The following is a 23,725-nucleotide window of genomic DNA, read 5'->3' on the forward strand; positions in this document are numbered from 1 at the left end:
TAAAGATCAAATGCAGTAGTGGGTGTAATTTTGTTGTAAGTAGGAATTTCATTTGAATGATTTAACAGATGATAGTCCTGTTATGATCACATTTTTTCTTTCTTGTCATATATATGAATATGAAGAGCCTTTGCCATCATCGGCATATGTAGGGACTAATTATCAGTTGGTTTTCTCATGGCAAGCCAATAGCATTAAAAAGGGAGGATAAACAGCATATGCTAGTTCTTAAGTGACATAATGTGTAGGTACTGTAAGAAATACCTAATGCGTATATGCTGAAAAATGATCACATGCATTCATTATTAATGTACTGCAATGTAACATAAACATGTTTGTTAATATTACTCATTGATATACATTATATATAAACACTTATATGCTTACAATGTATAAATAAAATCCCAAGACATAAAAGTATTATTTATAGCAAAGAACCAATACAACACAGAAATGGGACAGTTCAAAGATAATGTTATGGTTCACAAAATGAAACAGACTGATATTAATGGGTTGATGTCCTCTGCAAAAACACTGCAGCAGAGATTCTCAATTCCTATTTTCAGTTATTATGACCAGTGCATGTTTTAAAGGGAGAGTAAACACATTTTAATTACAAGACAAATCTGACGTGTTGCATTAGAACAACCAAGTCTGCCAAGTCAAAATGTTTTCAAAATAAATTAACATTTTGGGCTTGATTTATGAAATCTGATTAAAATTTGCGTCTTTTAAAACGCAATTTACGCTACACCAAGTTATCAAGTGATCAGATGCCTAAAAAAACACTGCAATGTTGTCGCAATCGAATTATGCTCGCCAAGGCTTGATTTCTCCCCTCTTTGGTCGACTTTTGCCCGCCACAATAGTATGTTCTCCTGAATTTTATATTATCAAACATTCTTCTTGTTCGTTCGCGTAGTGACAGATGACACAGCCATGTCTTTCAATCCGCAAGCTTATAGGTCGCGAAAACCATAGAAGTCAATGGGCCACAAGACGCTACATGCAAATAAACAACCTCACCTATAAAAGGGTAACATAGCCATTTTTTCAGTCTTACTTTTGATACAACGAATTTGCTTACTCTCGTCAACTGTTAGTTGAAAAATTAATATTTTATTTATATTTTCGTCAGCTATATTGTAAGGTTTTTCAATTTCATTTGCATCATTATTGAATACTAGGCGGTAAGCCTGCCCAGAGGGCAGTCTATAGTTAAAAAAAAAAAGTGAAAATACAGAAAAATAAACAAAGCTATCCAAAATAATAAAATTAAACCTAAACTAATAACCCTATAAAAATAAAAACACCCCCTAATATACTACTAAACTACCAATAGCCCTTAAAAGGGCCTTTTGTAGGCCATTGTCCTAAGTTAAACAGCTCTTTTACCACTAAAAAATACTAAGTCCCCCCTAACATTTAAACCCCCTCACTCAACTAACCCCCAAAATAAAAAAAAACTATCACTAAAAAAACTAAACTACCCAATGCCCCTAAAGGGGCATTTGTATGGGCATTGCCCTTAATAGGGCATTTAGCTCTTTTACTGCCCTTAAAAGGGTAATCAGCTCTTTTTCAAGCTCAAAAAAACCCTTATCTTAAAAAAAACACCCCAAAAATTTAAATAAAAAAGCCTAAATCTAAGCCCCAAATAGGTACTCACTGTTTCTGAAGTCCGGCAGTGAAGGTCTTCCAGACAGATCCATCATCTTCTATCTTCATCCGGAGTGAAGGCGGCGCGGAGGTGCGGAGCTGTCTTCCCAATGCCTGTATCCTCAGCAGCGGTCCTCGGCAGGGGGCGGTCCTCGGCACCGGCGGCGGTCCTCGGCGTCATGGAGGCTCCTCTTCATCCGATGTCCGTTGTTGACTGAATATTGAATGCAAGGTACCGCAATCAATTTGGAAATCAGCCAATAGGATTAGAACTGCTGAAATCCTATTGGCTCTTCAAATCAGCCAATAAGATTTCAGTAGCTCTCATCCTATTGCCTAATTTTGAAAATTTCAGCCAATAGGAATGCAAGGTACCCCAATAAATATGGGTAGTTTAGTTTTTTAGTGTTAGGTTTTTTATTTTTGGGGGTTTGGTGGGTTTTACTGTTAGAGTGGGACTTAGTATTTTTTTTAAGGAAAAGAGCTGTTTAACTTGGGGCAATGCCCTACAAAAAGGCCTTTTAAGGGCTATTGGTAGATTATTCTTAGATTAGGGGGTGTTTTTATTTTGGGGGCTTTTTTATTTTCATAGGGATTAGGTTTATTTATTTTTTATTTTGGATAATGTGGTTTATTATTTTCTGTAATGTTAGCCTTTTTTAATTTTGTGTAATTTTAGATAAATTTAATGTAATCTTATTTTTTTAAAGTAATGTAGTATTTTATTATTTTATGTAATTAAGGGGTTAATTTAGGGGGTGTTAGGTTAGGGGGCTTAGTCATTAATTTTGTTATTTGCGTTGTGGGGGTTAGCGATGTAGGAGTTAATATGTAAATTAGTTTATTGCATTGGTGGTGGATGGCGGTTTAGGGGTTAATAAATTATTTAATTTGCGATGTGGCGGAATGGCAGATTAGGGGTTAATAGATGTATTAGGTAGTCTGCGATGTTAGGTTTGGTGGATTTAGGGGTTAATAATTTTATTAGGTAGTTGTTTTTTCTTTTTTTTTCTTAATACTTCGTACGAGCGGTTAGATTTTTTTTAATACTTATTACGGGCGGTTAGATTTTTTTTTATAATACTTATTGCGGGCAGTTAGTGGATTCCGAAAATGGCAGGATGGTGGATTGGTGGATTCTTTCACCACCCTGCCATTTTCGGAAGCCACCTGGATGCCCACGAAGCAGCCAACATTCTTTTGGCTGCCTCGTGCTACCAACATACCTTTGAGGATGCGTGCACAACTGGCAACAGCGACGGACGCGTTACAAACGCAATTATAGTATAGATTTTTGTTGCTTAATAAAAGAGTACCAAAGTAAAATAAACTGCCAAAACCCACAATGCAAATAACTAATTAAATTACTAAGCCCCCTAACCTAATACCCCCTAACCTAATACCCCCTAACCTAACACCCCCTATATTAACACAAATTACCTAAACTTAAAAATAATAAAGTTACAAAAAATAAAAAAAAAGGAAATTTATGCTTACCTGATAAATTTGTTTCTTTTACGATACGACGAGTCCACGGATTTCATCCTTACTTATGGGATATCGCCTCCTGGTCAGCAGGAGGAGGCAAAGAGCACCACAGCAGAACTGTATATATAGCTACTCCCTTCCTTCCCACTCCAGTCATTCAACCGAAGTTAGGAAGAGAAAGGAAAAGCCAAGGTGCAGAGGTGACTGAAGTTTAACAAAAATAAAGACCTGTCTTAGAAAACAACAGGGTGGGCCGTGGACTTGTCGTATCGTAAAAGAAACAAATTTATCAGGTAAGCATAAATTTCCTTTTCTTTTACAAGATACGAAGAGTCCACAGATTTCATCCTTACTTATGGGATACAATACCAAAGCTATAGGACACGGATGAAAGAGAGGGACAAGACTGGAACCTAAATGGAAGGCACCACTGCTTGAAGAACCTTTCTCCCAAAAACAGCCTTGGACGAGGCAAAAGTATCAAATTTGGAAAATTTGGAAAAAGTGTGAAGAGACGACCAAGTTGCAGCCTTGCAAATCTGTTCAACAGAAGCATCATTTTTAAATGCCCATGAGGAAGCCACAGCCCTAGTGGAATGAGCCGTAATTCATTCAGGAGGCTGCTGTCCAGCAGTCTCATATGCAAAACGGATGATACTCTTCAGCCAAAAAGAAAGAAAGGTAGCCGTAGCTTTCGGACCCCCTACGTTTTCCAGAAAAAACAACAAATAATGAAGATGATTGATGATAATCCTTAGTCATCTGTAAGCAGAACTTCAAGGCACGGACTACGTCCAGATTATGTAACAGATGCTCCTTCTTAGAAGAAGGATTAGGACACAATGAAGGAACATCAATTTCCCGATTAATATTTTTGTTGGAAACAACCTTAGGAAGAAAACCAGGTTTGGTACGCAACACTACCTTATCGGAATGAAAAATAAGATAAGGAGAATCACATTGTAATGCTGAAAGCTCAGAAACTCTGCGAGCCAAAGAAATAGCAACCAAAAATAAAACTTTCCAAGATAATAACTTAATATCTATGGAATGCATAGTTTCAAACGGAACCCCTTGAAGAACACTAAGAACTAAATTCAAACTCCAAGGAGGAGCAATAGTTCTAAACACAGGCCTGATTCTAGTCAGAGCCTGACAAAAAGATCGAACATCTGGAACATCTGCCAGATGCTTGTGTAGCAAAATAGACAAAGCAGAAATCTGTCCCTTTAAGACAACCCTTTCTCCAATCTTTCTTGGAGAAAAGATAAAATCCTAGGAATCCTAACCTTACTCCATGAGTAGCCCTTGGATTCGCACCAATAAAGATATTTACTCCATATCTTATGGTAATTCTTTCTAGTAACAGGCTTACGTGCCTGAATCAAGGTATCGATGACCGAATCAGAGAACCCTCGCTTAGATAAAATCAAGCGTTCAATCTCCAAGCAGTCAGCTGCAGAGAAATTAGATTTGGACGATGGAAGGGTCCCTGAATGAGAAGGTCCCGCCTCAATGGAAGCTTCCACGGTGGCAGAAATGACATGTCCACCAGATCGGCATACCAAGTCCTGAGAGGCCATGCAGAAGCGATGAGGATCACTGAAGACCTCTCCTGTTTGACTCGAGCAGTCACCCGAGGAAGGAGAGCAAATGGAGGAAACACATAAGCTAGGTTTAACGACCAAGGTTGGCCTGAGGATCCCTGGACCTGGATCCGTATCTCGGGAGCTTGGCATTCTGACGAGACGCCATAAGATCCAGCTCCGGCCTGCCCCATCTGAGAACCAGGGTGGCAAAGACCTCTGGATGGAGTTCCCATTCCCCCGGATGAAACGTCTGCCTGCTCAAAAAATCCGCCTCCCAGTTGTCCACTCCTGGGATGTAGATTGCCGACAGATAACAAGAGTGAGCTTCCGCCCACTGAATTATCTTGGCTACTTTTTTCATCGCCAAAGAACTCCTTGTTCCTCCCTGATGATTGATGTAAGCTACAGTCATGATGTTCTCCGACTGGAACCTGATGAATTTGGCCGAAGCCAACTGAGGCCAAGCCTTCAGGGAGTTCCAGACTGCACCCCATCCTAACAGGCTGGCGTCCGTTGTCACTATCACCCATGAGGGTCTGCGGAAGCATGTCCATTGGGACAGATGATCCAGTGACAACCACCATAGAAGAGAGTCCCTTGTCTCCTGATCCAGATCTATCTGAGGAGACAAATTTGCATAATCTCCATTCCATTGTCTGAGCACGCTCAGTTGTAGAGGTCTGAGATGAAAACGAGCAAACGGAATGATGTCCATTGCTGCCACCACCAACCCAATTGCTTCCATGCACTGAGCCACTGACTGCCGAGGATTGGACTGAAGGGTTCGGCATGTATTCAGAATCTTTAACTTTCTGACTTCCATCAAAAAGATTTTCATGGATAAAGAGCCGATTAGAGTTCCCAGGAAAGGAACCCTTGTCTGTGGAATTAGTGAACTCTTTTCTAAGTTCACCTTCCACCCGTGAGTCCTTAGAAAGGACAGAACAATGTCGGTATGAGACTTTGCTAGTTGATAAGACAACGCCTGGATCAGAATATCGTCCAGATAAGGCGCCACTGCAATGCCCCGCGGCCTGAGAACCACCAGCAGAGACCCCAGAACCTTTGTGAAAATTATGGGTGCCGTGGCCAGACCGAAAGGAAGGGCCACAAACTGAAAATGTTTGCCTAGAAAGGCAAACCTCAGGAACTTGTGATGATCTCTGTGGATAGGAACATGAAGATATGCATCCTTTAGATCCACGGTAGTCATATATTAACCCTCCTGGATCAATGGAAGAATGGTCCGAATAGTTTCCATCTTAAAGGATGGAACTCTGAGAAATTTGTTTAGACTTTTGAGATCTAAAATGGATCGGAACGTTCCCTCTATTTTGGGAACTACAAAGAGATTTGAGTAAAACCCCTGCCCCTGTTCCTGTATTGGAATGGGGCATATTACTCCAATGGAGGAGAGATCTCTTACACAGCGTAAGAATGCCTCTCTTTTTATCTGGTCGACAGACATTCGTGAAAGAAGAAACCTTCCTCTGGGGAAGGAATTTTTGAACTCCAACTGATACCCTTCAGACACGATTTCTAGTTTCCAGAGATCCTGAATGTCTCTTATCCAAGCCTGGACAAAGAGAGAAAGTCTGCCACCTACTAGATCCGGTCCCGGATCGGGGGCCACCCCTTCATGCTGTCTTGGTAGCAGCAGCAGGCTTCTTGGGTTGTTTACCCTTGTTCCAAGACTGTTTGGGTCTCCAGGTGGACTTGGCTTGTGCATAATTCCCTTCTTGTTTAGCAGAAGAGGAAGAGGGGACTCCCTTGAAATTTCAAAAGGAACGAAAATTGCTCTGTCGTCCCCTTTGCTTAGATGTCTTATCTTGAGGGAGGAGGTGACCCTTACCTCCCATAATGTCAGAAATGATCTCTTTCAAGTCAGGCACGTCTTTCCTTTGAAAGGAATAGCCAAAGCTTGAATTTAGAGGACACATCCGCAGACCAAGATTTTAACCATAAGGCTCTTCGTCCTAAGATGGAGAATCCTGAACTCTTAGCCGCTAATTTGGTGATCTGAAAGGAAGCATCCATAATAAAAGAATTAGCCAGCTTAAGGGCCTTAATTCTATCCTGTATTTCGTCCAAAGAAGTCTCAGTCCTAAGAGACTTTTCTAGGGCATCAAACCAAAAAGCAGCCACAGTCGTGACTGTTACAATGCAGGCCGCCAGTTGTAATAGGAACCCCTGATGAACATAGAGTCTTTTGAGAAGACCCTCCAACTTCTTATCCATGGGGTCTTTGAAAGCACAACTGTCCTCGATAGGGATAGTTGTACGCTTAGCCAGGGTAGAGATAGCTCCCTCCACCTTAGGGATCGTCTGCCAAGAATCCCAAATGGTGCCAGTTATAGGGTACATTTTCTTAAAAATAGGGGAAGGGGTAAACGGGATACCCGGTCTTTCCCATTCCCTTGCAATAATTTCCGAAATTCTCTTCGGAACTGGAAAAACGTCGGAATAAGAAGGAACCTCTAGGTATCTGTCCATCTTACTCAATTTCTCTGGTGGGACCACAGTAGAGTCACAGTCGTCCAGAGTCACCAAAACCTCCCGTAACAAAAGGCGGAGGTGTTCAACCTTAAACCTGAAGGACATTACGTCCGAATCTGCCAGGGGCAATGCACTTCCTGAGTCAGACAGTTCCCCCTCAGACAGAGCCTCCCTACCCCCCAATTCAGAGCCCTGGGAGGGTACATCGGAGATCGCCATCAAAGCATCAGAAGTCGCAGGGACCACATGGGCCTCTTTCCTACTGCGTTTGCCTTGTAAAGCTGGCAACTTAGATAAAACTTCTGAAAGAGTGGATGACATAACTACAGCCATATCCTGCATAGTGATTGAAGTGGATGCAGTAGAAGAACACGGCGTCGCCTGAGCGGGCGTTAAAGGTTGTGACGCTTGGGGAGTTGCGGCATACCCTGAGTCTCATCAGTCTGAGAAACATCCTTAGATATACTTGCATTAAAGAAAATTTGTTCTTTAAACTGTAGAGCCCTCTCAGTACATGAAAGACAAAAAGGAATAGGGGGTCCACATTGGCATCTAAAACACATAGAACATGTACTTTCCTGAAGGTCAGCCATGACAAAAACAAGCAATAGCAATACTGGTCGTGGTACAGTATTAAAAATAAAAAGCAACAACTTTGAGAAAATTTGCTGAAAAACGAACTGTGTCTTTAAAATTTAAAACTGTATAGTTTTTACTGCTCCGCAATAAACAATGCAAAAACAGGGAAGCACTATAGGGCTTTCAGTAGATCTCCCTATAAAATGTACACTCTAACTATGCATAACGCCTTAGGGACAGAATGCAGCACTTGCACCTCACCACAGCTCTGCTGCGGCGCCTACCTGTCCCCACAAATCACTTAATAGCACTCCGTGAACGGTGTGTCTAAGACCGCTTGTGAGTATTGCAGACCCAAGCCGACTTAGGCCACACCGGAGCCTCGAGACTGCCGATCGTCAGGAGTCTGGATATCCACTGCGCGGCTAAGCACGCAAAATGCTAAGTCCCGCCCATCACATGGGGAATTAAAATGTCGGTAACAAAACGCATGTACCGTGAACCACCAATGTGCCCCTTCAAAAAAAAAAAAAAAACACACCCCTGTCCTGCCATTAGCGTAGTAACAGTTAAGGTTAGGACACTTGGGTAAGAGCACCCACAATCTCCCAGCGTCAAGCCCACAACTTATGTTATATCCACCGGACTAATATTAGAGCCCACTGATAGTACAACTGAACTTCAGCTCACTGAATAAAAAGGGTAGACCCATGCACACAATGTATGTCCCTGTGCAAACTGATTAACCCTTCCCGGTATAGGGAATAAATGCCAGTCTGTTCTGAGTAACTCAGTCTCCCCAGAAGCAAACGACTGTACATACCTTAATGCTAAGTGCAGCATGAACTTGTCCCACACAAGGAAGATGTTCTTTTCATCACCTCCAGCAGATCTGTGGGAACAAACAGGGTCTTAGATAATATCTGCTAAGACCATCAGCAGGGCAGCAAACAGTATGGGAGTCACAGAAGAATGAAAATCTCCCCAGTCCCCATTGCTGGAAGCCTGTAGCTCTCGCCCTGAGTAAAATAGCACACACTGGTACCATTTAAAAATAATAAACTCTTGATTGAAGAATCTAAACTAACACCTCACTTCCTCTTCCTATCACTAACACAGGCAAAGAGAATGACTGGGGTGGGAGGGAAGGGAGGAGCTATATATACAGCTCTGCTGTGGTGCTCTTTGCCTCCTCCTGCTGACCAGGAGGCGATATCCCATAAGTAAGGATGAAATCCGTGGACTTGTCGTATCTTGTAAAAGAAAGCTTTGATTACAAAAAATAAAAAGGCTAACATTACAGAACATAAAAAAAACAAATTACAAAAGTTTTCAAAATTTAACCTAATAGCTATGAAAATAAAAAAGCACCCCCAAAATAAACCCCCCCCTAATCTAAGAATAAACTACCAGTAGCCATTACTGTATATTTTGTCCAATTTTTTCTATAACTTAACCTTTAAAAATTGTTGTTTTCCGCTGCTCAAGCTTGCAGAATCCAGAACGCTGACCCAGCAACATGCTGCTAAGGGATTGCTTGATCATTTGTATGTGTGTTTAACTGACAATGGCAAACAAGGTAAAATAAACATAGTCAAGGATTATGTCCCTTGATTAGAAAAAAGAAAAAAAAATGTCACAAAAATATAATAAATGAAACTTGTTCTATGAAAAGTTAACCGTTATGAGACAGATGCAACTTCTGGTACAAATCTTTATGAATTTCACATATTTGGATTATGCTATTGTAGCAAGTTTTTAAGCAACATATAAGTGTTAGCAACTAGCTTTATTAAATCTAGTCCACTGATCAACATACTTGTGTTTCCCAGAATGGATACATCAGGACAGTTTGGATTGATCTGAAGACTGGAGTTGAGCACCAGTTATTAAGATTGGGGTGTCAATCCTGGAAAAAGTAAACTGTCCATGCAACCTTTTAGCTGGAAAGAAGAAGCTGTATTACCAGATGGAAGAAGTGGTTATTTGAACACACTTGAAGGGAATAAGAAAGGTCAGAATGCGGGCAAGGGGTTGGACAGAAAAAAGGGGGTGGTTTAACCCTTTTTCAACTGGAGCAAGATGGCGAGGAAAAATTCCAGCACACGCTCTTGATGATTAGGAGCTTTTTTGGGAGCAATGTGGTTGGGGTTTTAATGTTATAATATTTAATGTTGTGTTTAAGTATGATGTTAAAGTGAATGTAAATCCTTACGGCATTGTATAGACTTGTAAAAATTAGCATCAGTTTAATTCATTAATTTTTTTTAATCAATTTATGTTTACCTTGTTACTGCACCGCCGATAAGTGCAGCACCCCCATCCGCCATACTGTCTAATTGATTGACAGATGACGATTCTTCAAACAGCTAATCCTTGTTTACCTCCGGGCCGTGACGTTTATGCAAAGAGGCTGAATGCCCTGGGGTTAAACAAGGATTAGTTGTTTGAAGAATGGTCATCTGTCAATCAATTAGACAGTATGGTGGACGGGAGAGCTGTGCTTATTGGCAGTGCAGTAACAAGGTAAAAATGTAAGAAAAAAAATCAATTTAAAAAAATTAATGAATTATACTGATGCTAATTTTTACAAGTCTATACAATGCCGTAAGGATGTCATGTTAACTAGACATTCACTTTTAATAAACGAGCTGCAGCCTTTTCATATCCATATTTGTGTCAATTGGCTTTTATATAACCAATGCTACTTACAATCGAGATTTTTTTAAGTTGCCAAATTGAATTGAGTTTAATTAAGTTGGTAAGTCTGTATATACTCATGCCACTATGAGCAGACCCCTATATATCCCATTTTGACCAGTTTCACCTGCCTGTTGATTTATCACATGGATATATTCACTAGTTAGAAATTGCTTATTTTCCAACCAAGAACAACATAAGAAAGATATCACAAATGGTATAATGATCCAGTAGTAAGATGCTAAGTTTTATTTAGACAATGTATACATTTATTTTATTTTTTTTTTGCATCTAAAATGTAAATTAAAATGTATTTTGGCTGTTTGTACTTTGAAAATGAAAGGTTATGTGCTTAATAAGGCTATTTTTGTAAGGTTCATCCCTCTCCACCTAGAGCTGTGTGAGATGTCCTCACCAGCCACTGGACAATGAATACCTTAGTATGCTACATTGCTATTTTAAAACAAAAACAAATGCCACTCTTTCAAATACATGATAAGAACATTTGTGTACATTGTCATTTTAAGGAGACATTTAAAATAAGAGTAATTCACAGATATATCTAGATCAGCTTTGTAACGTTAGAATAAAACTTCTAGACTTACCCCCTTCAGCAGAACAAATGACAACAATAGGGCTAAATGGGCCATCTCCTTTATTGTTGTAAACGCCAACCTTAACTTCGAAAGGTGTAAGGGGTGGGGTACTTTCATCTCTGTATATAAACTTCGAGGCATCTGAAGACGTCACCATTTTCTCTTTCCAGCCTCTTGTATCATTTGGTCTGAAAGCTACTATGTAACCAAATCCTTCACCATTCTGATATTCTTCTGAGATTGGCTAAACAAAGGCAAACATATCTGTTTAGTTTATATACTATACACACACATTGTTTTATTGGCTTAGGATTGTCAAGAATATATGTGAAGCTGACATGCTTATTGGCTGACACAGGAATCAATCAACTGATAAAGTTATTGCTGGATCATTGTTGAATAGTATCAAACTGTAAGTTTGAAGACTTTTCCATCTTTAGAGTAACAGTTTTAATTCCATGAATGAATTAACTTAATATTTTGTTGCATGCATTTGTTCATTTATTATTATTTAAAGGGAACCACAGCACCTGCTTGAAATGTTTTAAACTAACTTTTTCTGATTATATAAAATAAACTGACTTTAATTCTGTATGCAGTCTTTATCTTACCACATTGTGTTGTATATAAAAGCTTTACAATTTAAACATTGATCTGCAGCATTGGATGGGCTATGTATGCTGCCATATTGTAACGTACGTTGCACAACAGCGTGTCACGTGATGCACACGGCACCTGCTATTACTAAATCAGAGTGAGCCCTGCAGTGTCTGAGAAGAACGGCTTCAGGCACTGTTATGTTTTTAAATACCACGAGCAGGGAAGGAAGTGCGAGGGGGAAGGAGAGGTGGAGAGGGAGGCATTGTGTATTTCATTTAACAAATATAGAATAGTAAGAAGGCTTGCTTTTCCAACAGAAAACCCCTGGATACATTGTTTCCAATAATGCAAAGGATTCTGGGTAACATATGCAAATGAGGTTCACAATGAATCACTTTTTTACTTCAGTCTGCTTTTAGCCAGACTCCATTTATACCATAGCATCGCAGTATACACTGCTTTTAAGCGTAGCCTGAGTTAGTACAGTGATTCAGACCATCCCAGGACAGTTGTTTTGTGGTATTTGCCACTAATCAGCTGGGAGTAGATTAAATCACTGCTAGGTGAAGTTTATTTATATAAATATATATATATGTGTGTGAAAGTGATGCAAAACAAAACTGCAATTTTTATCTATTATAATTGCTGTACTACCTTGACTCAAAAACATCATAAAGGCAAAATATTTAGTACTATATCTACAGTTTATTAGATTGAAATGTTGAGTAGTTTATGTATGAAGAATATCTAAGCGTAGAGCATTTGATCTTTACATATTTGATTTTGTTGTCTTTTTTTGCTTCTGATTAACAGCAAGATATTTAAGCTTGCACCAAGCAAATTATTATTTAATGCTGTTTAACTTGTGATTGAGACATTTTGTTCCTTTACAAATTATATATATATATAACACTTTTGTAATCAAAAGAAACACAATTCCTAATAAATAATTAGATTTTCCTTCAAAGTATTAAAAAACATCAAGCTATGCACAATCACAGCCTGATAATATATCCCTGGAGAAGTTTGTTTTCAGATTTTGGCAGTATGTAAATATATGCATTCTATAAGGAAAACAAAAAACAATCCGCTGCAATATCAGTGGTACATAATTCCCATCACAGCTTCAAAACTGTAATTCTAAAGTCTAAATGTTAACACATTTAAAAATAGAAACCAACTGTGGAATTATATATATTCAAAGAAAAAGATAAGTATGATGTTATGTTCATGAAAATGACTTTATGGTATATGACTAGGTAATATAATTTAGAGCTGAGATACCTTTCAAAATAGTGTTTTTCCAATATATATATTTATTTTACATTTTATGGGCTACAGAACAGATAGCTGTTTGCATTTTTACAATAATCACAAACAGCTAGATTACGAGTCTTGCGTCCTAACGCTACTTTTTAACGCTCGCTGGTATTACGAGTCAGGCAGGAAAGGGTGTACCGCTCACTTTTTTTCCCGCAATTTTAGTATACCACAAATCCCCTTACGTCAATTGCGTATCCTATCTTTTTAATGGAATTAGCCTAACACCGGTATTACGATCGCTTTAAAAAGTGAGCGGTAGACCCTCTACCTCCAAGACTCCTACCGCATTTTAAAGTCAGTAGTTAAGAGTTTTATAGGCTAACGCCGTAACATAAAACTCTTAACTAAAGTGCTGAAAAGTACACTAACACCCATAAACTACCTATTAACCCTTAAACCGAGGCCCCCCCCCACATTGCAAACACTATAATAAAATTATTTAACCCCTAATCTGCGGACCGGACATCGCTGCCACTTTAATAAATTTATTAACCCCTAAACCGCCGCACTCCCGCATCGCAAACACTAGTTACATTTTATTAACCTCTAATCTGCCATCCCTAACATCGCTGACACCTACCTACATTTATTAACCCCTAATCTGCCGCCCACAATGTACTATATTAAATTTATTAACCCCTAAACCTACGTTTAACCCTAACACCCCCTAACTTAAATATAATTTAAATACAACTAAATAAATTTACTACTATTAAATAAACTAATCCTATTTAAAACTAAATACTTATCTATAAAATAAACCCTAAGCTAGCTACAATATAACTAATAGTTACATTGTAGCTAGCTTAGTGTTTATATTTATTTTACAGGCAACTTTGTATTTATTTTAACTAGGTACAATATTTATTAAACAGTTATTAACTATTTAATAACTACCTAGCTAAAATAAGTACAAAATTACCTGTAAAATAAACCCTAACCTAAGTTACAATTACACCTAACACTACACTATCAATAAACTAATTGCCTTAACTACCTACAATTAATTACAATTAAATTAAATAAAATAAATTATGAAAAAAACCCACTAAATTACAGAAAATAAAAAAGAATTACAAGAATTTTAAACTAATTACACCTAATCTAATCCCCTAATAAAATAAAAAAGCTACCCAAAACAATAAAATTCCCTACCCTATACTAAATTACATATAGCCCTTAAAAGGGCCTTTTGTGGGGCATTGTACCAAAGTAATCAGCTCTTTTACCTGTAAAAAAAAAAACAATACCCCCCCAACATTAAAACCCACCACCCACACACCCAACCCTACTCTAAAACCCACCCAATCCCCCCTTAAAAAAAACTAACACTACCCCCTTGAAGATCACCCTACCTTGAGCCGTCTTCACCCAGCCGGGCACAAGTGGACCTCCAGAGGGTCAGAAGTCTTCATCCGATCCAGGCAGAAAAGGACATCCAGACCGGCAGAACTCTTCATCCAGGCGGCATCTTCTATCTTCTTCCATCCAGAGCGGAGTGGGTCCATCTTGAAGACATCCGACGCGGAGCATCCTCTTCCTTCTTGATCCGACGACTGAATGAAGGTTCCTTTAAGTGACGTCATCCAAGATGGCGTCCCTTCAATTCCGATTGGCTGATAGAATCCTATCAGCCAATCGGAATTAAGGTAGGAAAAATCCTATTGGCTGATGCAATCAGCCAATAGGATTGACCTTGCATTCTATTGGCTGATTGGAACAGCCAATAGAATGCGAGCTCAATCCTATTGGCTGATTGGATCAGCCAATTGGATTGAACTTCAATCCTATTGGCTGATTATATCATATAATCAGCCAATAGGATTTTTCCTATCTTAATTCCGATTGGCTGATAGGATTCTATCAGCCAATCGGAATTGAAGGGACACCATCTTGGATGACATCACTTAAAGGAACCTTCATTCAGTCGTCGGATCAAGAAAGAAGAGGATGCTCCGCGTCGGATGTCTTCAAGATGGACCCACTCCGCTCCGGATGGAAGAAGATAGAAGATGCCGTCCGGATGAAGAGTTCTGCCGGTCTGGATGTCCTCTTCTGCCTGGATCGGATGAAGACTTCTGCCCCTCTGGAGGTCCACTTGTGCCCGACTGGGTGAAGACGGCTCAAAGTAGGGTGATCTTCAAGGGGGTAGTGTTAGGTTTTTTAAAGGGGGGATTGGGTGGGTTTTAGAGTAGGGTTGGATGTGTGGGTGGTGGGTTTTAATGTTGGGAAGGTATTGTATTTTTTTTTACAGGTGAAAGAGCTGATTACTTTGGGGCATTGCCCCGCAAAAGGCCCTTTTAAGGGCTATTTGTATTTTGTATAGGGTAGGGAATTTTATTATTTTGGGGGGCTTTTTTTATTTTATTAGGGGGATTAGATTAGGTGTAATTAGTTTAAAATTCTTGTGATTCTTTTTTTTTCTGTAATTTAGTGTTTTTTTCCGTAATTTAGTTTATTTAATTTAATTGTAATTAATTGTAGGTAGTTTAGGTAATTAGTTAGGTAAACATTATATATATATATATATATATATATATATATATATATATATATAATGTTTTTGGTACAATATCTATCTGTCTATCTATATATATATATATATATACAGGGAGTGCAGAATTATTAGGCAAATGAGTATTTTGACCACATCATCCTCTTTATGCATGTTGTCTTACTCCAAGCTGTATAGGCTCGAAAGCCTACTACCAATTAAGCATATTAGGTGATGTGCATCTCTGTAATGAGAAGGGGTGTGGTCTAATGACATCAACACCCTATATCAGGTGTGCATAATTATTAGGCAACTTCCTTTCCTTTGACAAAATGGGTCAAAAGAAGGACTTGACAGGATCAGAAAAGTCAAAAATAGTGAGATATCTTGCAGAGGGATGCAGCACTCTTAAAATTGCAAAGCTTCTGAAGCGTGATCATCGAACAATCAAGCGTTTCTTTCAAATTAGTCAACAGGGTCGCAAGAAGCGTGTGGAAAAACCAAGGCGCAAAATAACTGCCCATGAACTGAGAAAAGTCAAGCATGCAGCTGTCAAGATGCCACTTGCCACCAGTTTGGCCATATTTCAGAGCTGCAACATCACTGGAGTGCCCAAAAGCACAAGGTGTGCAATACTCAGAGACATGGCCAAGGTAAAAAAAAGGCTGAAAGACGACCACCACTGAACAAGACACACAAGCTGAAACGTCAAGACTGGGACAAGAAATATCTCAAGACTGATTTTTCTAAGGTTTTATGGACTGATGAAATGAGAGTGAGTCTTGATAGGCCAGATGGATGGGCCCGTGGCTGGATTGGTAAAGGGCAGAGAGCTCCAGTCCGACTCAGACACCAGCAAGGTGGAGGTGGAGTACTGGTTTGGGCTGGTATCATCAAAGATGAGCTTGTGGGGCCTTTTCGGGTTGAGGATGGAGTCAAGCTCAACTCCCAGTCCTACTGCCAGTTTCTGGAAGACACCTTCTTCAAGCAGTGGTACAGGAAGAAGTCTGCATCCTTCAAGAAAAATATGATTTTCATGCAGGACAATGCTCCATCACACGCGTCCAAGTACTCCACAGCGTGGCTGGCAAGAAAGGGTATAAAAGAAGAAAATCTAATGACATGGCCTCCTTGTTCACCTGATTTGAACCCCATTGAGAACCTGTGGTCCATCATCAAATGTGAGATTTACAAGGAGGGAAAACAGTACACCTCTCTGAACAGTGTCTGGGAGGCTGTGGTTGCTGCTGCACGCAATGTTGATGGTGAACAGATCAAAACACTGACAGAATCCATGGATGGCAGGCTTTTGAGTGTCCTTGCAAAGAAAGGTGGCTATATTGGTCACTGATTTGTTTTTGTTTTGTTTTTGAATGTCAGAAATGTATATTTGTGAATGTTGAGATGTTATATTGGTTTCACTGGTAAAAATAAATAATTGAAATGGGTATATATTTGTTTTTTGTTAAGTTGCCTAATAATTATGCACAGTAATAGTCACCTGCACACACAGATATCCCCCTAAAATAGCTAAAACTAAAAACAAACTAAAAACTACTTCCAAAAATATTCAGCTTTGATATTAATGAGTTTTTTTGGGTTCATTGAGAACATGGTTGCTGTTCAATAATAAAATTAATCCTCAAAAATACAACTTGCCTAATAATTCTGCACTCCCTGTATATATATATATATATATATATATATATAGGCATACATATATACAAATATATATGGGAATATCTATTTAAAAATACATAGAACATATTTCCTTTTGTGAAGAACATTTAAACAGTTAAACACTTTATTAAATATGAATATTGCATAAATATGATTTTTCATGTTTTCAGCTACTTGACTGCAAAGGGCTCCAGTGTATATATATATATACTGTATGTGTATATATATATATGTATAAATATCTATATATCTATACATATGCAATTTTGTGTTTGTATGTGTACATATGTCTTTAAATACATATATACACATGTAAGTACATGAATACATATGTACATACATATAAACATATATATTTTATATATATATATATATATATATATATATATATATATATATATATATATCTAAAAAAATAAATTGAACATATTCTTTTATGTGAAGAACATTGGAATGTAAAATATATTAATATTTCATGTTGAGTTACAGCACTTGGATAAACATGAATGAGCTTGTGCACAAGTAAGCGTGTTATTTTTGTCCCACTTTTCCCGCTCCATTGAAGTCTACTGGGGAATACGTTCATGCCGTCACGATATTCGAACTCTGCTTTTTTCAGGTTAGTGTGCAAGTGAAAACTGTTTACTTTCAATTTATTATACGCACGCTACCCAACACACGCAAAAAGTCTAGTGAAGTTAATGTGAAAGCTATATGTTAATACAGTAAAAAGGGACATGTTAATCAAAATTGAATTTCATGATTCAGACGATGCTTACATTTTAAAAGCAACAAAACTAGAAACTTTTTTTATTTAATGTAATGATCATTTTTAGCATTAGTGACTGTTCCTAAATGCAAAAAAAAATAAAAATATTTGGGCACTTTTCAATGAATGTAATGCAAAAAGGAGTAAATATGTGATCTGTTTCTAAGCATCAAATGCAGTTTTTTTTACAGAAAATAAGAGGAAAATAAAGACTTACCTCCCATGTTATCACTAACTCGTGGCGTCTTCCACTTCCTCCACTGACATTCGCTGGAGGAGTCTTTGGAACTATGAGAATGAAATTAAACAGTTATAAACCAGAAAAAATACCTGTTTTAAACAATACAAACGTAATTTATTTATGTCTGAAAAAGTAGAACCTTAGCATTATGATTTTGAAGACATTAAAATGTTGATCCGTTAATTGTATCCATGAGTAGTGATGTCGCGAATATTTCGCCGGCGAATAGTTCCCGGCGAATATAGCATGTTCGCGTTCGCCGCGGCGGGCGAACATATGCGATGTTCAGTCCGCCCCCTATTCGTCATCATTGAGTAAACTTTGACCCTGTACCTCACAGTCAGCAGACACATTCCAGCCAATCAGCAGCAGACCCTCCCTCCCACACCCTCCCTCCTCCTGGACAGCATCCATTTTAGATTGATTCGGAAGCTGCATTCTTAGTGAGAGGAGGGACAGTGTAGCTGCTGCTTATTTAATAGGGAAATCGATAGCAAGGCTAGTGTATTCAGTGTCCACTACAGTCCTGAAGCTCTCTTCCCTCCCCCACCCCACAATTGTCCCCGCCATCTTAAGTACTGGCAGAAAGTCTGCCAGTACTAAAATAAAAGGTATCTTTTATATATATATATATATATATATATATATATATATATATATATATATATATATATATATATATATATATAGCATATTTACATATGCTGTTGTGTAGGATCCCCCCCTTAGCCCCCAACCTCCCTGATCCCCCCCCAAAACAGCTTCCTAACCCTCCCCTTCTGCCTTATTGGGGGCCATATTGGGTACTGGCAGCTGTCTGCCAGTACCCAGTTTGCAAATAAAATGGGTTTTTTTTATTTTTATTTCATTTTTCTGTAGTGTAGCTTCCCCCCCCAAGACCAATCCCCCACCCGCTCCCAGATCACTTAGATTTCCAGGTACTAAATATTTTGCACCCCTTTCTCCCACCTATAAAAACATTTTTTTCTGTAGTGTAGCGGTTCCCATCCGCTCCCTCCCCGTGCATGCGCCCGCCCGCCTCCTCCCGTGCTCGTGCGCGCATCTGTCACTGTGAAGCGGGCGTAACCCTTACACTACCTGATCAATACAATATCATACCTGATGTTTTAAAGCACATTATTCCAAACAATTTAGGAATGTTAGGTGATTTATGCCCTTTATGGATTAAAACCAGACTCTGCATCAACTATGTAATTTTCCATGGGAGTTTTGCCATGGATCCCCCTCCGACATACCACAGTCCAGGTGTTAGTCCCCTTGAAACAACTTTTCCATCACTATTGTGGCCAGAAAGAGTGCCTGTGGGTTTTAAAATTCGCCTGCCTATTGAAGTCTATGGCGGTTCGCCCGTTCACGAACATTTGTGGAAGTTTGCGTTCGCGAACCCAAATTTTTATGTTCGCGACATCACTATCCATGAGCAAACTAATGCTAGAATGAAAGCTACGCCAAAGGACTAATATAGTTTATTATTATTTATTTTTGCTTTTTTTGGCTTTTTTCTCCATGAACAGACGTCTGTGAATACCCCTGGCCGATAAATATACTAGTTTAATACTATTATCAAAAATAAAATGTCAAAGTTTTATTTTGCTGATGAATGTGATTGATAAATTATAAGCAGATTAAATTTTCCTCTAATTTTGTGTGCCACCATTTTGGAACCTATTTTCACTGCAGGTATCTGGGGGAAAGTTACTGCACACATGCAAACAAATGTGAGCATAGAAATTCAGTAATATTATTATTATTATCAGTTATTTGTAGAGCGCCAACAGATTCTGCAGCGCTATAAACAAATGGGGAGTACAACAAAACAAATATAGGGATCAAATGGGTAGATGGCCCTGCCAAGAGTTGCACTGTTGTAGTCAGCTCTTAAGAAGGTGATCAACAAACAGCTGGACTCTTAAGCTTACATGCTAAGGGGGTTCAGGGGTTCAGGAGTGGAACTGGTATAAAGTAAGGATAGCATAGGTTGTATGCATCCCTGAACAGTAGATTATTTAGGGAGCGCTTGAAGCTTTCAAAACTAAGGGAGAGTCTTGTGGAGCAAGGCAGAGAGTTCCACAAGATGGGATCCAGTCTGGAGAAGTCCTGTAAGTGGGAGTGTGAGGAGGTAACAAGAGAGGAGGAGAGTAGGAGGTCATGAGCAGAGCGAAGAGGATGGGAGGGAGAGTATCTGGAGACAAGGCCTGAGATATAGGGGGGGGGAGCAGTGCAGTTGAGGGCTTTGTATGTCAGAGTGAGAATTTTGTGTTTGATCCTAGAGGCAAGAGGAAGCCAGTGAAGAGATTGGCAGAGAGGTGCAGCAGATGAAGAGCGACATGTAAGGAAGATAAGTCTGGCAGAGGCATTTATTATGGATTGTAAAGGAGCTAGGCGGCAGGTGGGGAGACCAGAGAGGACAGAGTTGCAGTAATCGAGGCGGGAAAGAATGAGAGAGTGGATTAAAATCTTAGTTGTGTCTTATGTAAGGAAGTGTCGAATTTTCGAGATGTTTTTAAGGTGGCAGCGGCAGGCTTTAGCTAAGGACTGAATGTGAGGAATGAAAGAAAGATCTGAGTCAAATGTGACCCGGAGACATCGGGCATGCGGGGTAGGGGTAATGATAGAGTTGTCGACAGTATAGAAAGATTGGGGGTGGACTTCAACATGGTAGCATCCAAGACTAGAAGGAGGCGGAGGGATAACCGTTATACTATGTTTATTAAGTATTTACTTTCCCTTTAATCATTTAATACATTATGATAATGTAACCAGTTCAAATAAAACTGCAGCAGTAAGGTGTAATAAGATTTACCGGTCAGGCAGATTAAGCAGATAAATATAAGCTATATAATATCTGTCAGGAGATGTTACAGGGAAGAATGTATTATTTAATACTATCTATTATCATTGTGCCCATAATGGATAGTCAAAACATCATTTTAATGTCCCTTTAAGTGAATGCAGCATCTTCAATAACAAATATAACAGTTGTTTACAATAACTAAAGTCAGAATGTTCAACAAACATTTTCCCATTCCCTATAGCTGTTACATACAGGCTTCATTTGTTAGTCTTCATGAAATGTAAACCTTTAAAAGGAAACAAATCTATACTGTTATTCAGATAGCGCAAACAACTTTTGAAACATTTTTGTTTTTGTTTCCAATTTACTTCTATTACTAAAGTTACTCTTCTCTTGGTGTCCTTTGGTGAATAGCAGTTAGAAGTATATTAGAAGCTTTTTTTGTAATTTTATGCTCTGAATCATGAATGAAACATTTTAAGTTTGACATCTCTTTAAAAGAGACATAAAAACCAACATTTTTCTTTCATGATTCAGGTAGAACATACAATTTTAAACAACTTTTCAATTTACTCCTTTTATATAATTTGCTTCATTTTCATGTTATTCTTTGTTGAAAGCATAATAAGCATATAATTACAATTTCTTTGTGCTCTTAGTATTCTTTGTTGAAAGCAAAACCTAGGTAGGTCCATATGCTAATTTCTAAGCCTTTGAAGGTTGCCTCTTATCTCAGAGCATTTTGACAGTTTTTCATAGCTAGAGGGCGTTAGTTCAAGTGTGCCATACAAATAACATTGTGCTCACCCCCGTGGAGTTATTTGTGAGTTGACACTGATTAGTTGAAATGCAAGTCTGTCAAAGCACTGAGATAAGGGTGAAGTCTGCAGAGGCTTAGATACAAGGTAATCACAGAGGTAAAAAGTGTATTAATATAACAGTGTTGGTTATGCCAAACTGAGGAATGGGTATTAAAGGGATTATCTATCTTCTTAAACAAGTAGACTGTCCCTTAGCATTTTGGTTTGATAGGCACAACTCTTATATGGAAAAAAAGTTTTATTCAGTACAAGCACATCCATTTTAAAAAGTAAAAAAAAAACAACAAAAAACATAACAAAGTGATCTAATATATTGTTTCTCAACCACGCTCCTCAAGAACCCCCAACAGGCTGATTATTTCACATGTGCTATAGTTAAGATATAGTGAATTTCTGGGCTGTTAAGGGTCCTGAGGACTGAAGTTGGGTAACTGTCTTACCGCTAGATTTAGAGTTTGGCGTTAGCCGTCAAAACCAGCGTTAGAGGCTCCTAACGCTGGTTTTGGGCTACCGCTGGTATTTAGAGTCAGTCAGGAAAGGGTCTAACGCTCATTTTGCAGCCGCGACTTTTCCATACCACAGATCCCACTACGCCATTTGCGTATCCTATCTTTTCAATGGGATCTGCCTAACGCCGGTATTTAGAGTCGTGGCTGAAATGAGCGTTAGAAATCTAACGACAAAACTCCAGACGCAGAAAAAAGCCAGGAGTTAAGAGCTTTCTGGGCTAACGCCGGTTCATAAAGCTCTTAACTACTGTGCTCTAAAGTACACTAACACCCATAAACTACCTATGCACCCCTAAACCGAGGCCCCCCCACATCGCCGCCACTGTATTAAATTTTTTTAACCCCTAATCTGCTGATCGCACACCGCCGCAACCAACGTTATCCCTATGTACCCCTAATCTGCTGCCCCTAACACCGCCGACGCCTATATTATATTTATTAACCCCTAATCTGCCGCCCCCAATGTCGCCTCCACCTACCTACAATTATTAACCCCTAATCTGCCGACCGGACCTCACCGCTACTCTAATAAATGTATTAACCCCTAAAGCTAAGTCTAACCCTAACCCTAACACCCCCCTAAGTTAAATATAATTTAAATCTAACAAAATAAATTAAATAAATTATTCCTATTTAAAGCTAAATACTTACCTGTAAAATAAATCCTAATATAGCTACAATATAAATTATAATTATATTGTAGCTATTTTAGGATTAATATTTATTTTACAGGCAACTTTGAATTTATTTTAACCAGGTACAATAGCTATTAAATAGTTAAGAACTATTTAATAGTTACTTAGTTAAAATAATTACAAAATTACCTGTAAAATAAATCCTAACCTAAGTTACAATTAAACCTAACACTATACTATCAATAAATTAATTAAATACAATACCTACAAATAAATACAATTAAATAAACTAACTAAAGTACAAAAAATAAAAAAGAACTAAGTTACAAAAAATAAAAAAATATTTACAAACATTAGAAAAATATTACAACAATTTTAAGCTAATTACACCTACTCTAAGCCCCCTAATAAAATAACAAAGCCCCCCAAAATAAAAAAATGCCCTACCCTATTCTAAAATAAAATTAGAAAAGCTCTTTTACCTTACCAGCCCTTAAAAGGGCCTTTTGCGGGGCATGCCCCAAAGAAAACAGCTCTTTTGCCTGGAAAAAAAAACATACAATACCCCCCCCCCAACATTACAACCCACCACCCACATACCCCTAATATAACCCAAACCCCCCTTAAATAAACCTAGCACTAAGCCCCTGAAGATCTTCCTACCTTATCTTCACCACGCCGGGTATCACCGATCGGTCCAGGCTCCGATGTCTTGATCCAAGCCCAAGCGG

General features: G+C 38.6%; 1 protein-coding gene across 1 annotated transcript in view; it reads right to left on the reverse strand.

The window, feature by feature from the left end:
- CNTN5 (contactin 5) overlaps positions 1-23,725 on the reverse strand; it is a 990,860-nt gene that overhangs the window by 128,828 nt on the left and 838,307 nt on the right. The window contains exons 16-17 of the mRNA XM_053705588.1: positions 18,191-18,261; positions 11,117-11,351 (exon numbers count right to left, since the gene is read on the reverse strand). Coding sequence (XP_053561563.1) covers positions 11,117-11,351; positions 18,191-18,261 — 306 coding nt within the window. The remainder of the gene's footprint in view (positions 1-11,116; positions 11,352-18,190; positions 18,262-23,725) is intronic.

Source organism: Bombina bombina, chromosome 3 (assembly GCF_027579735.1).
Source record: "Bombina bombina isolate aBomBom1 chromosome 3, aBomBom1.pri, whole genome shotgun sequence".
Lineage (NCBI taxonomy): Eukaryota > Metazoa > Chordata > Amphibia > Anura > Bombinatoridae > Bombina > Bombina bombina.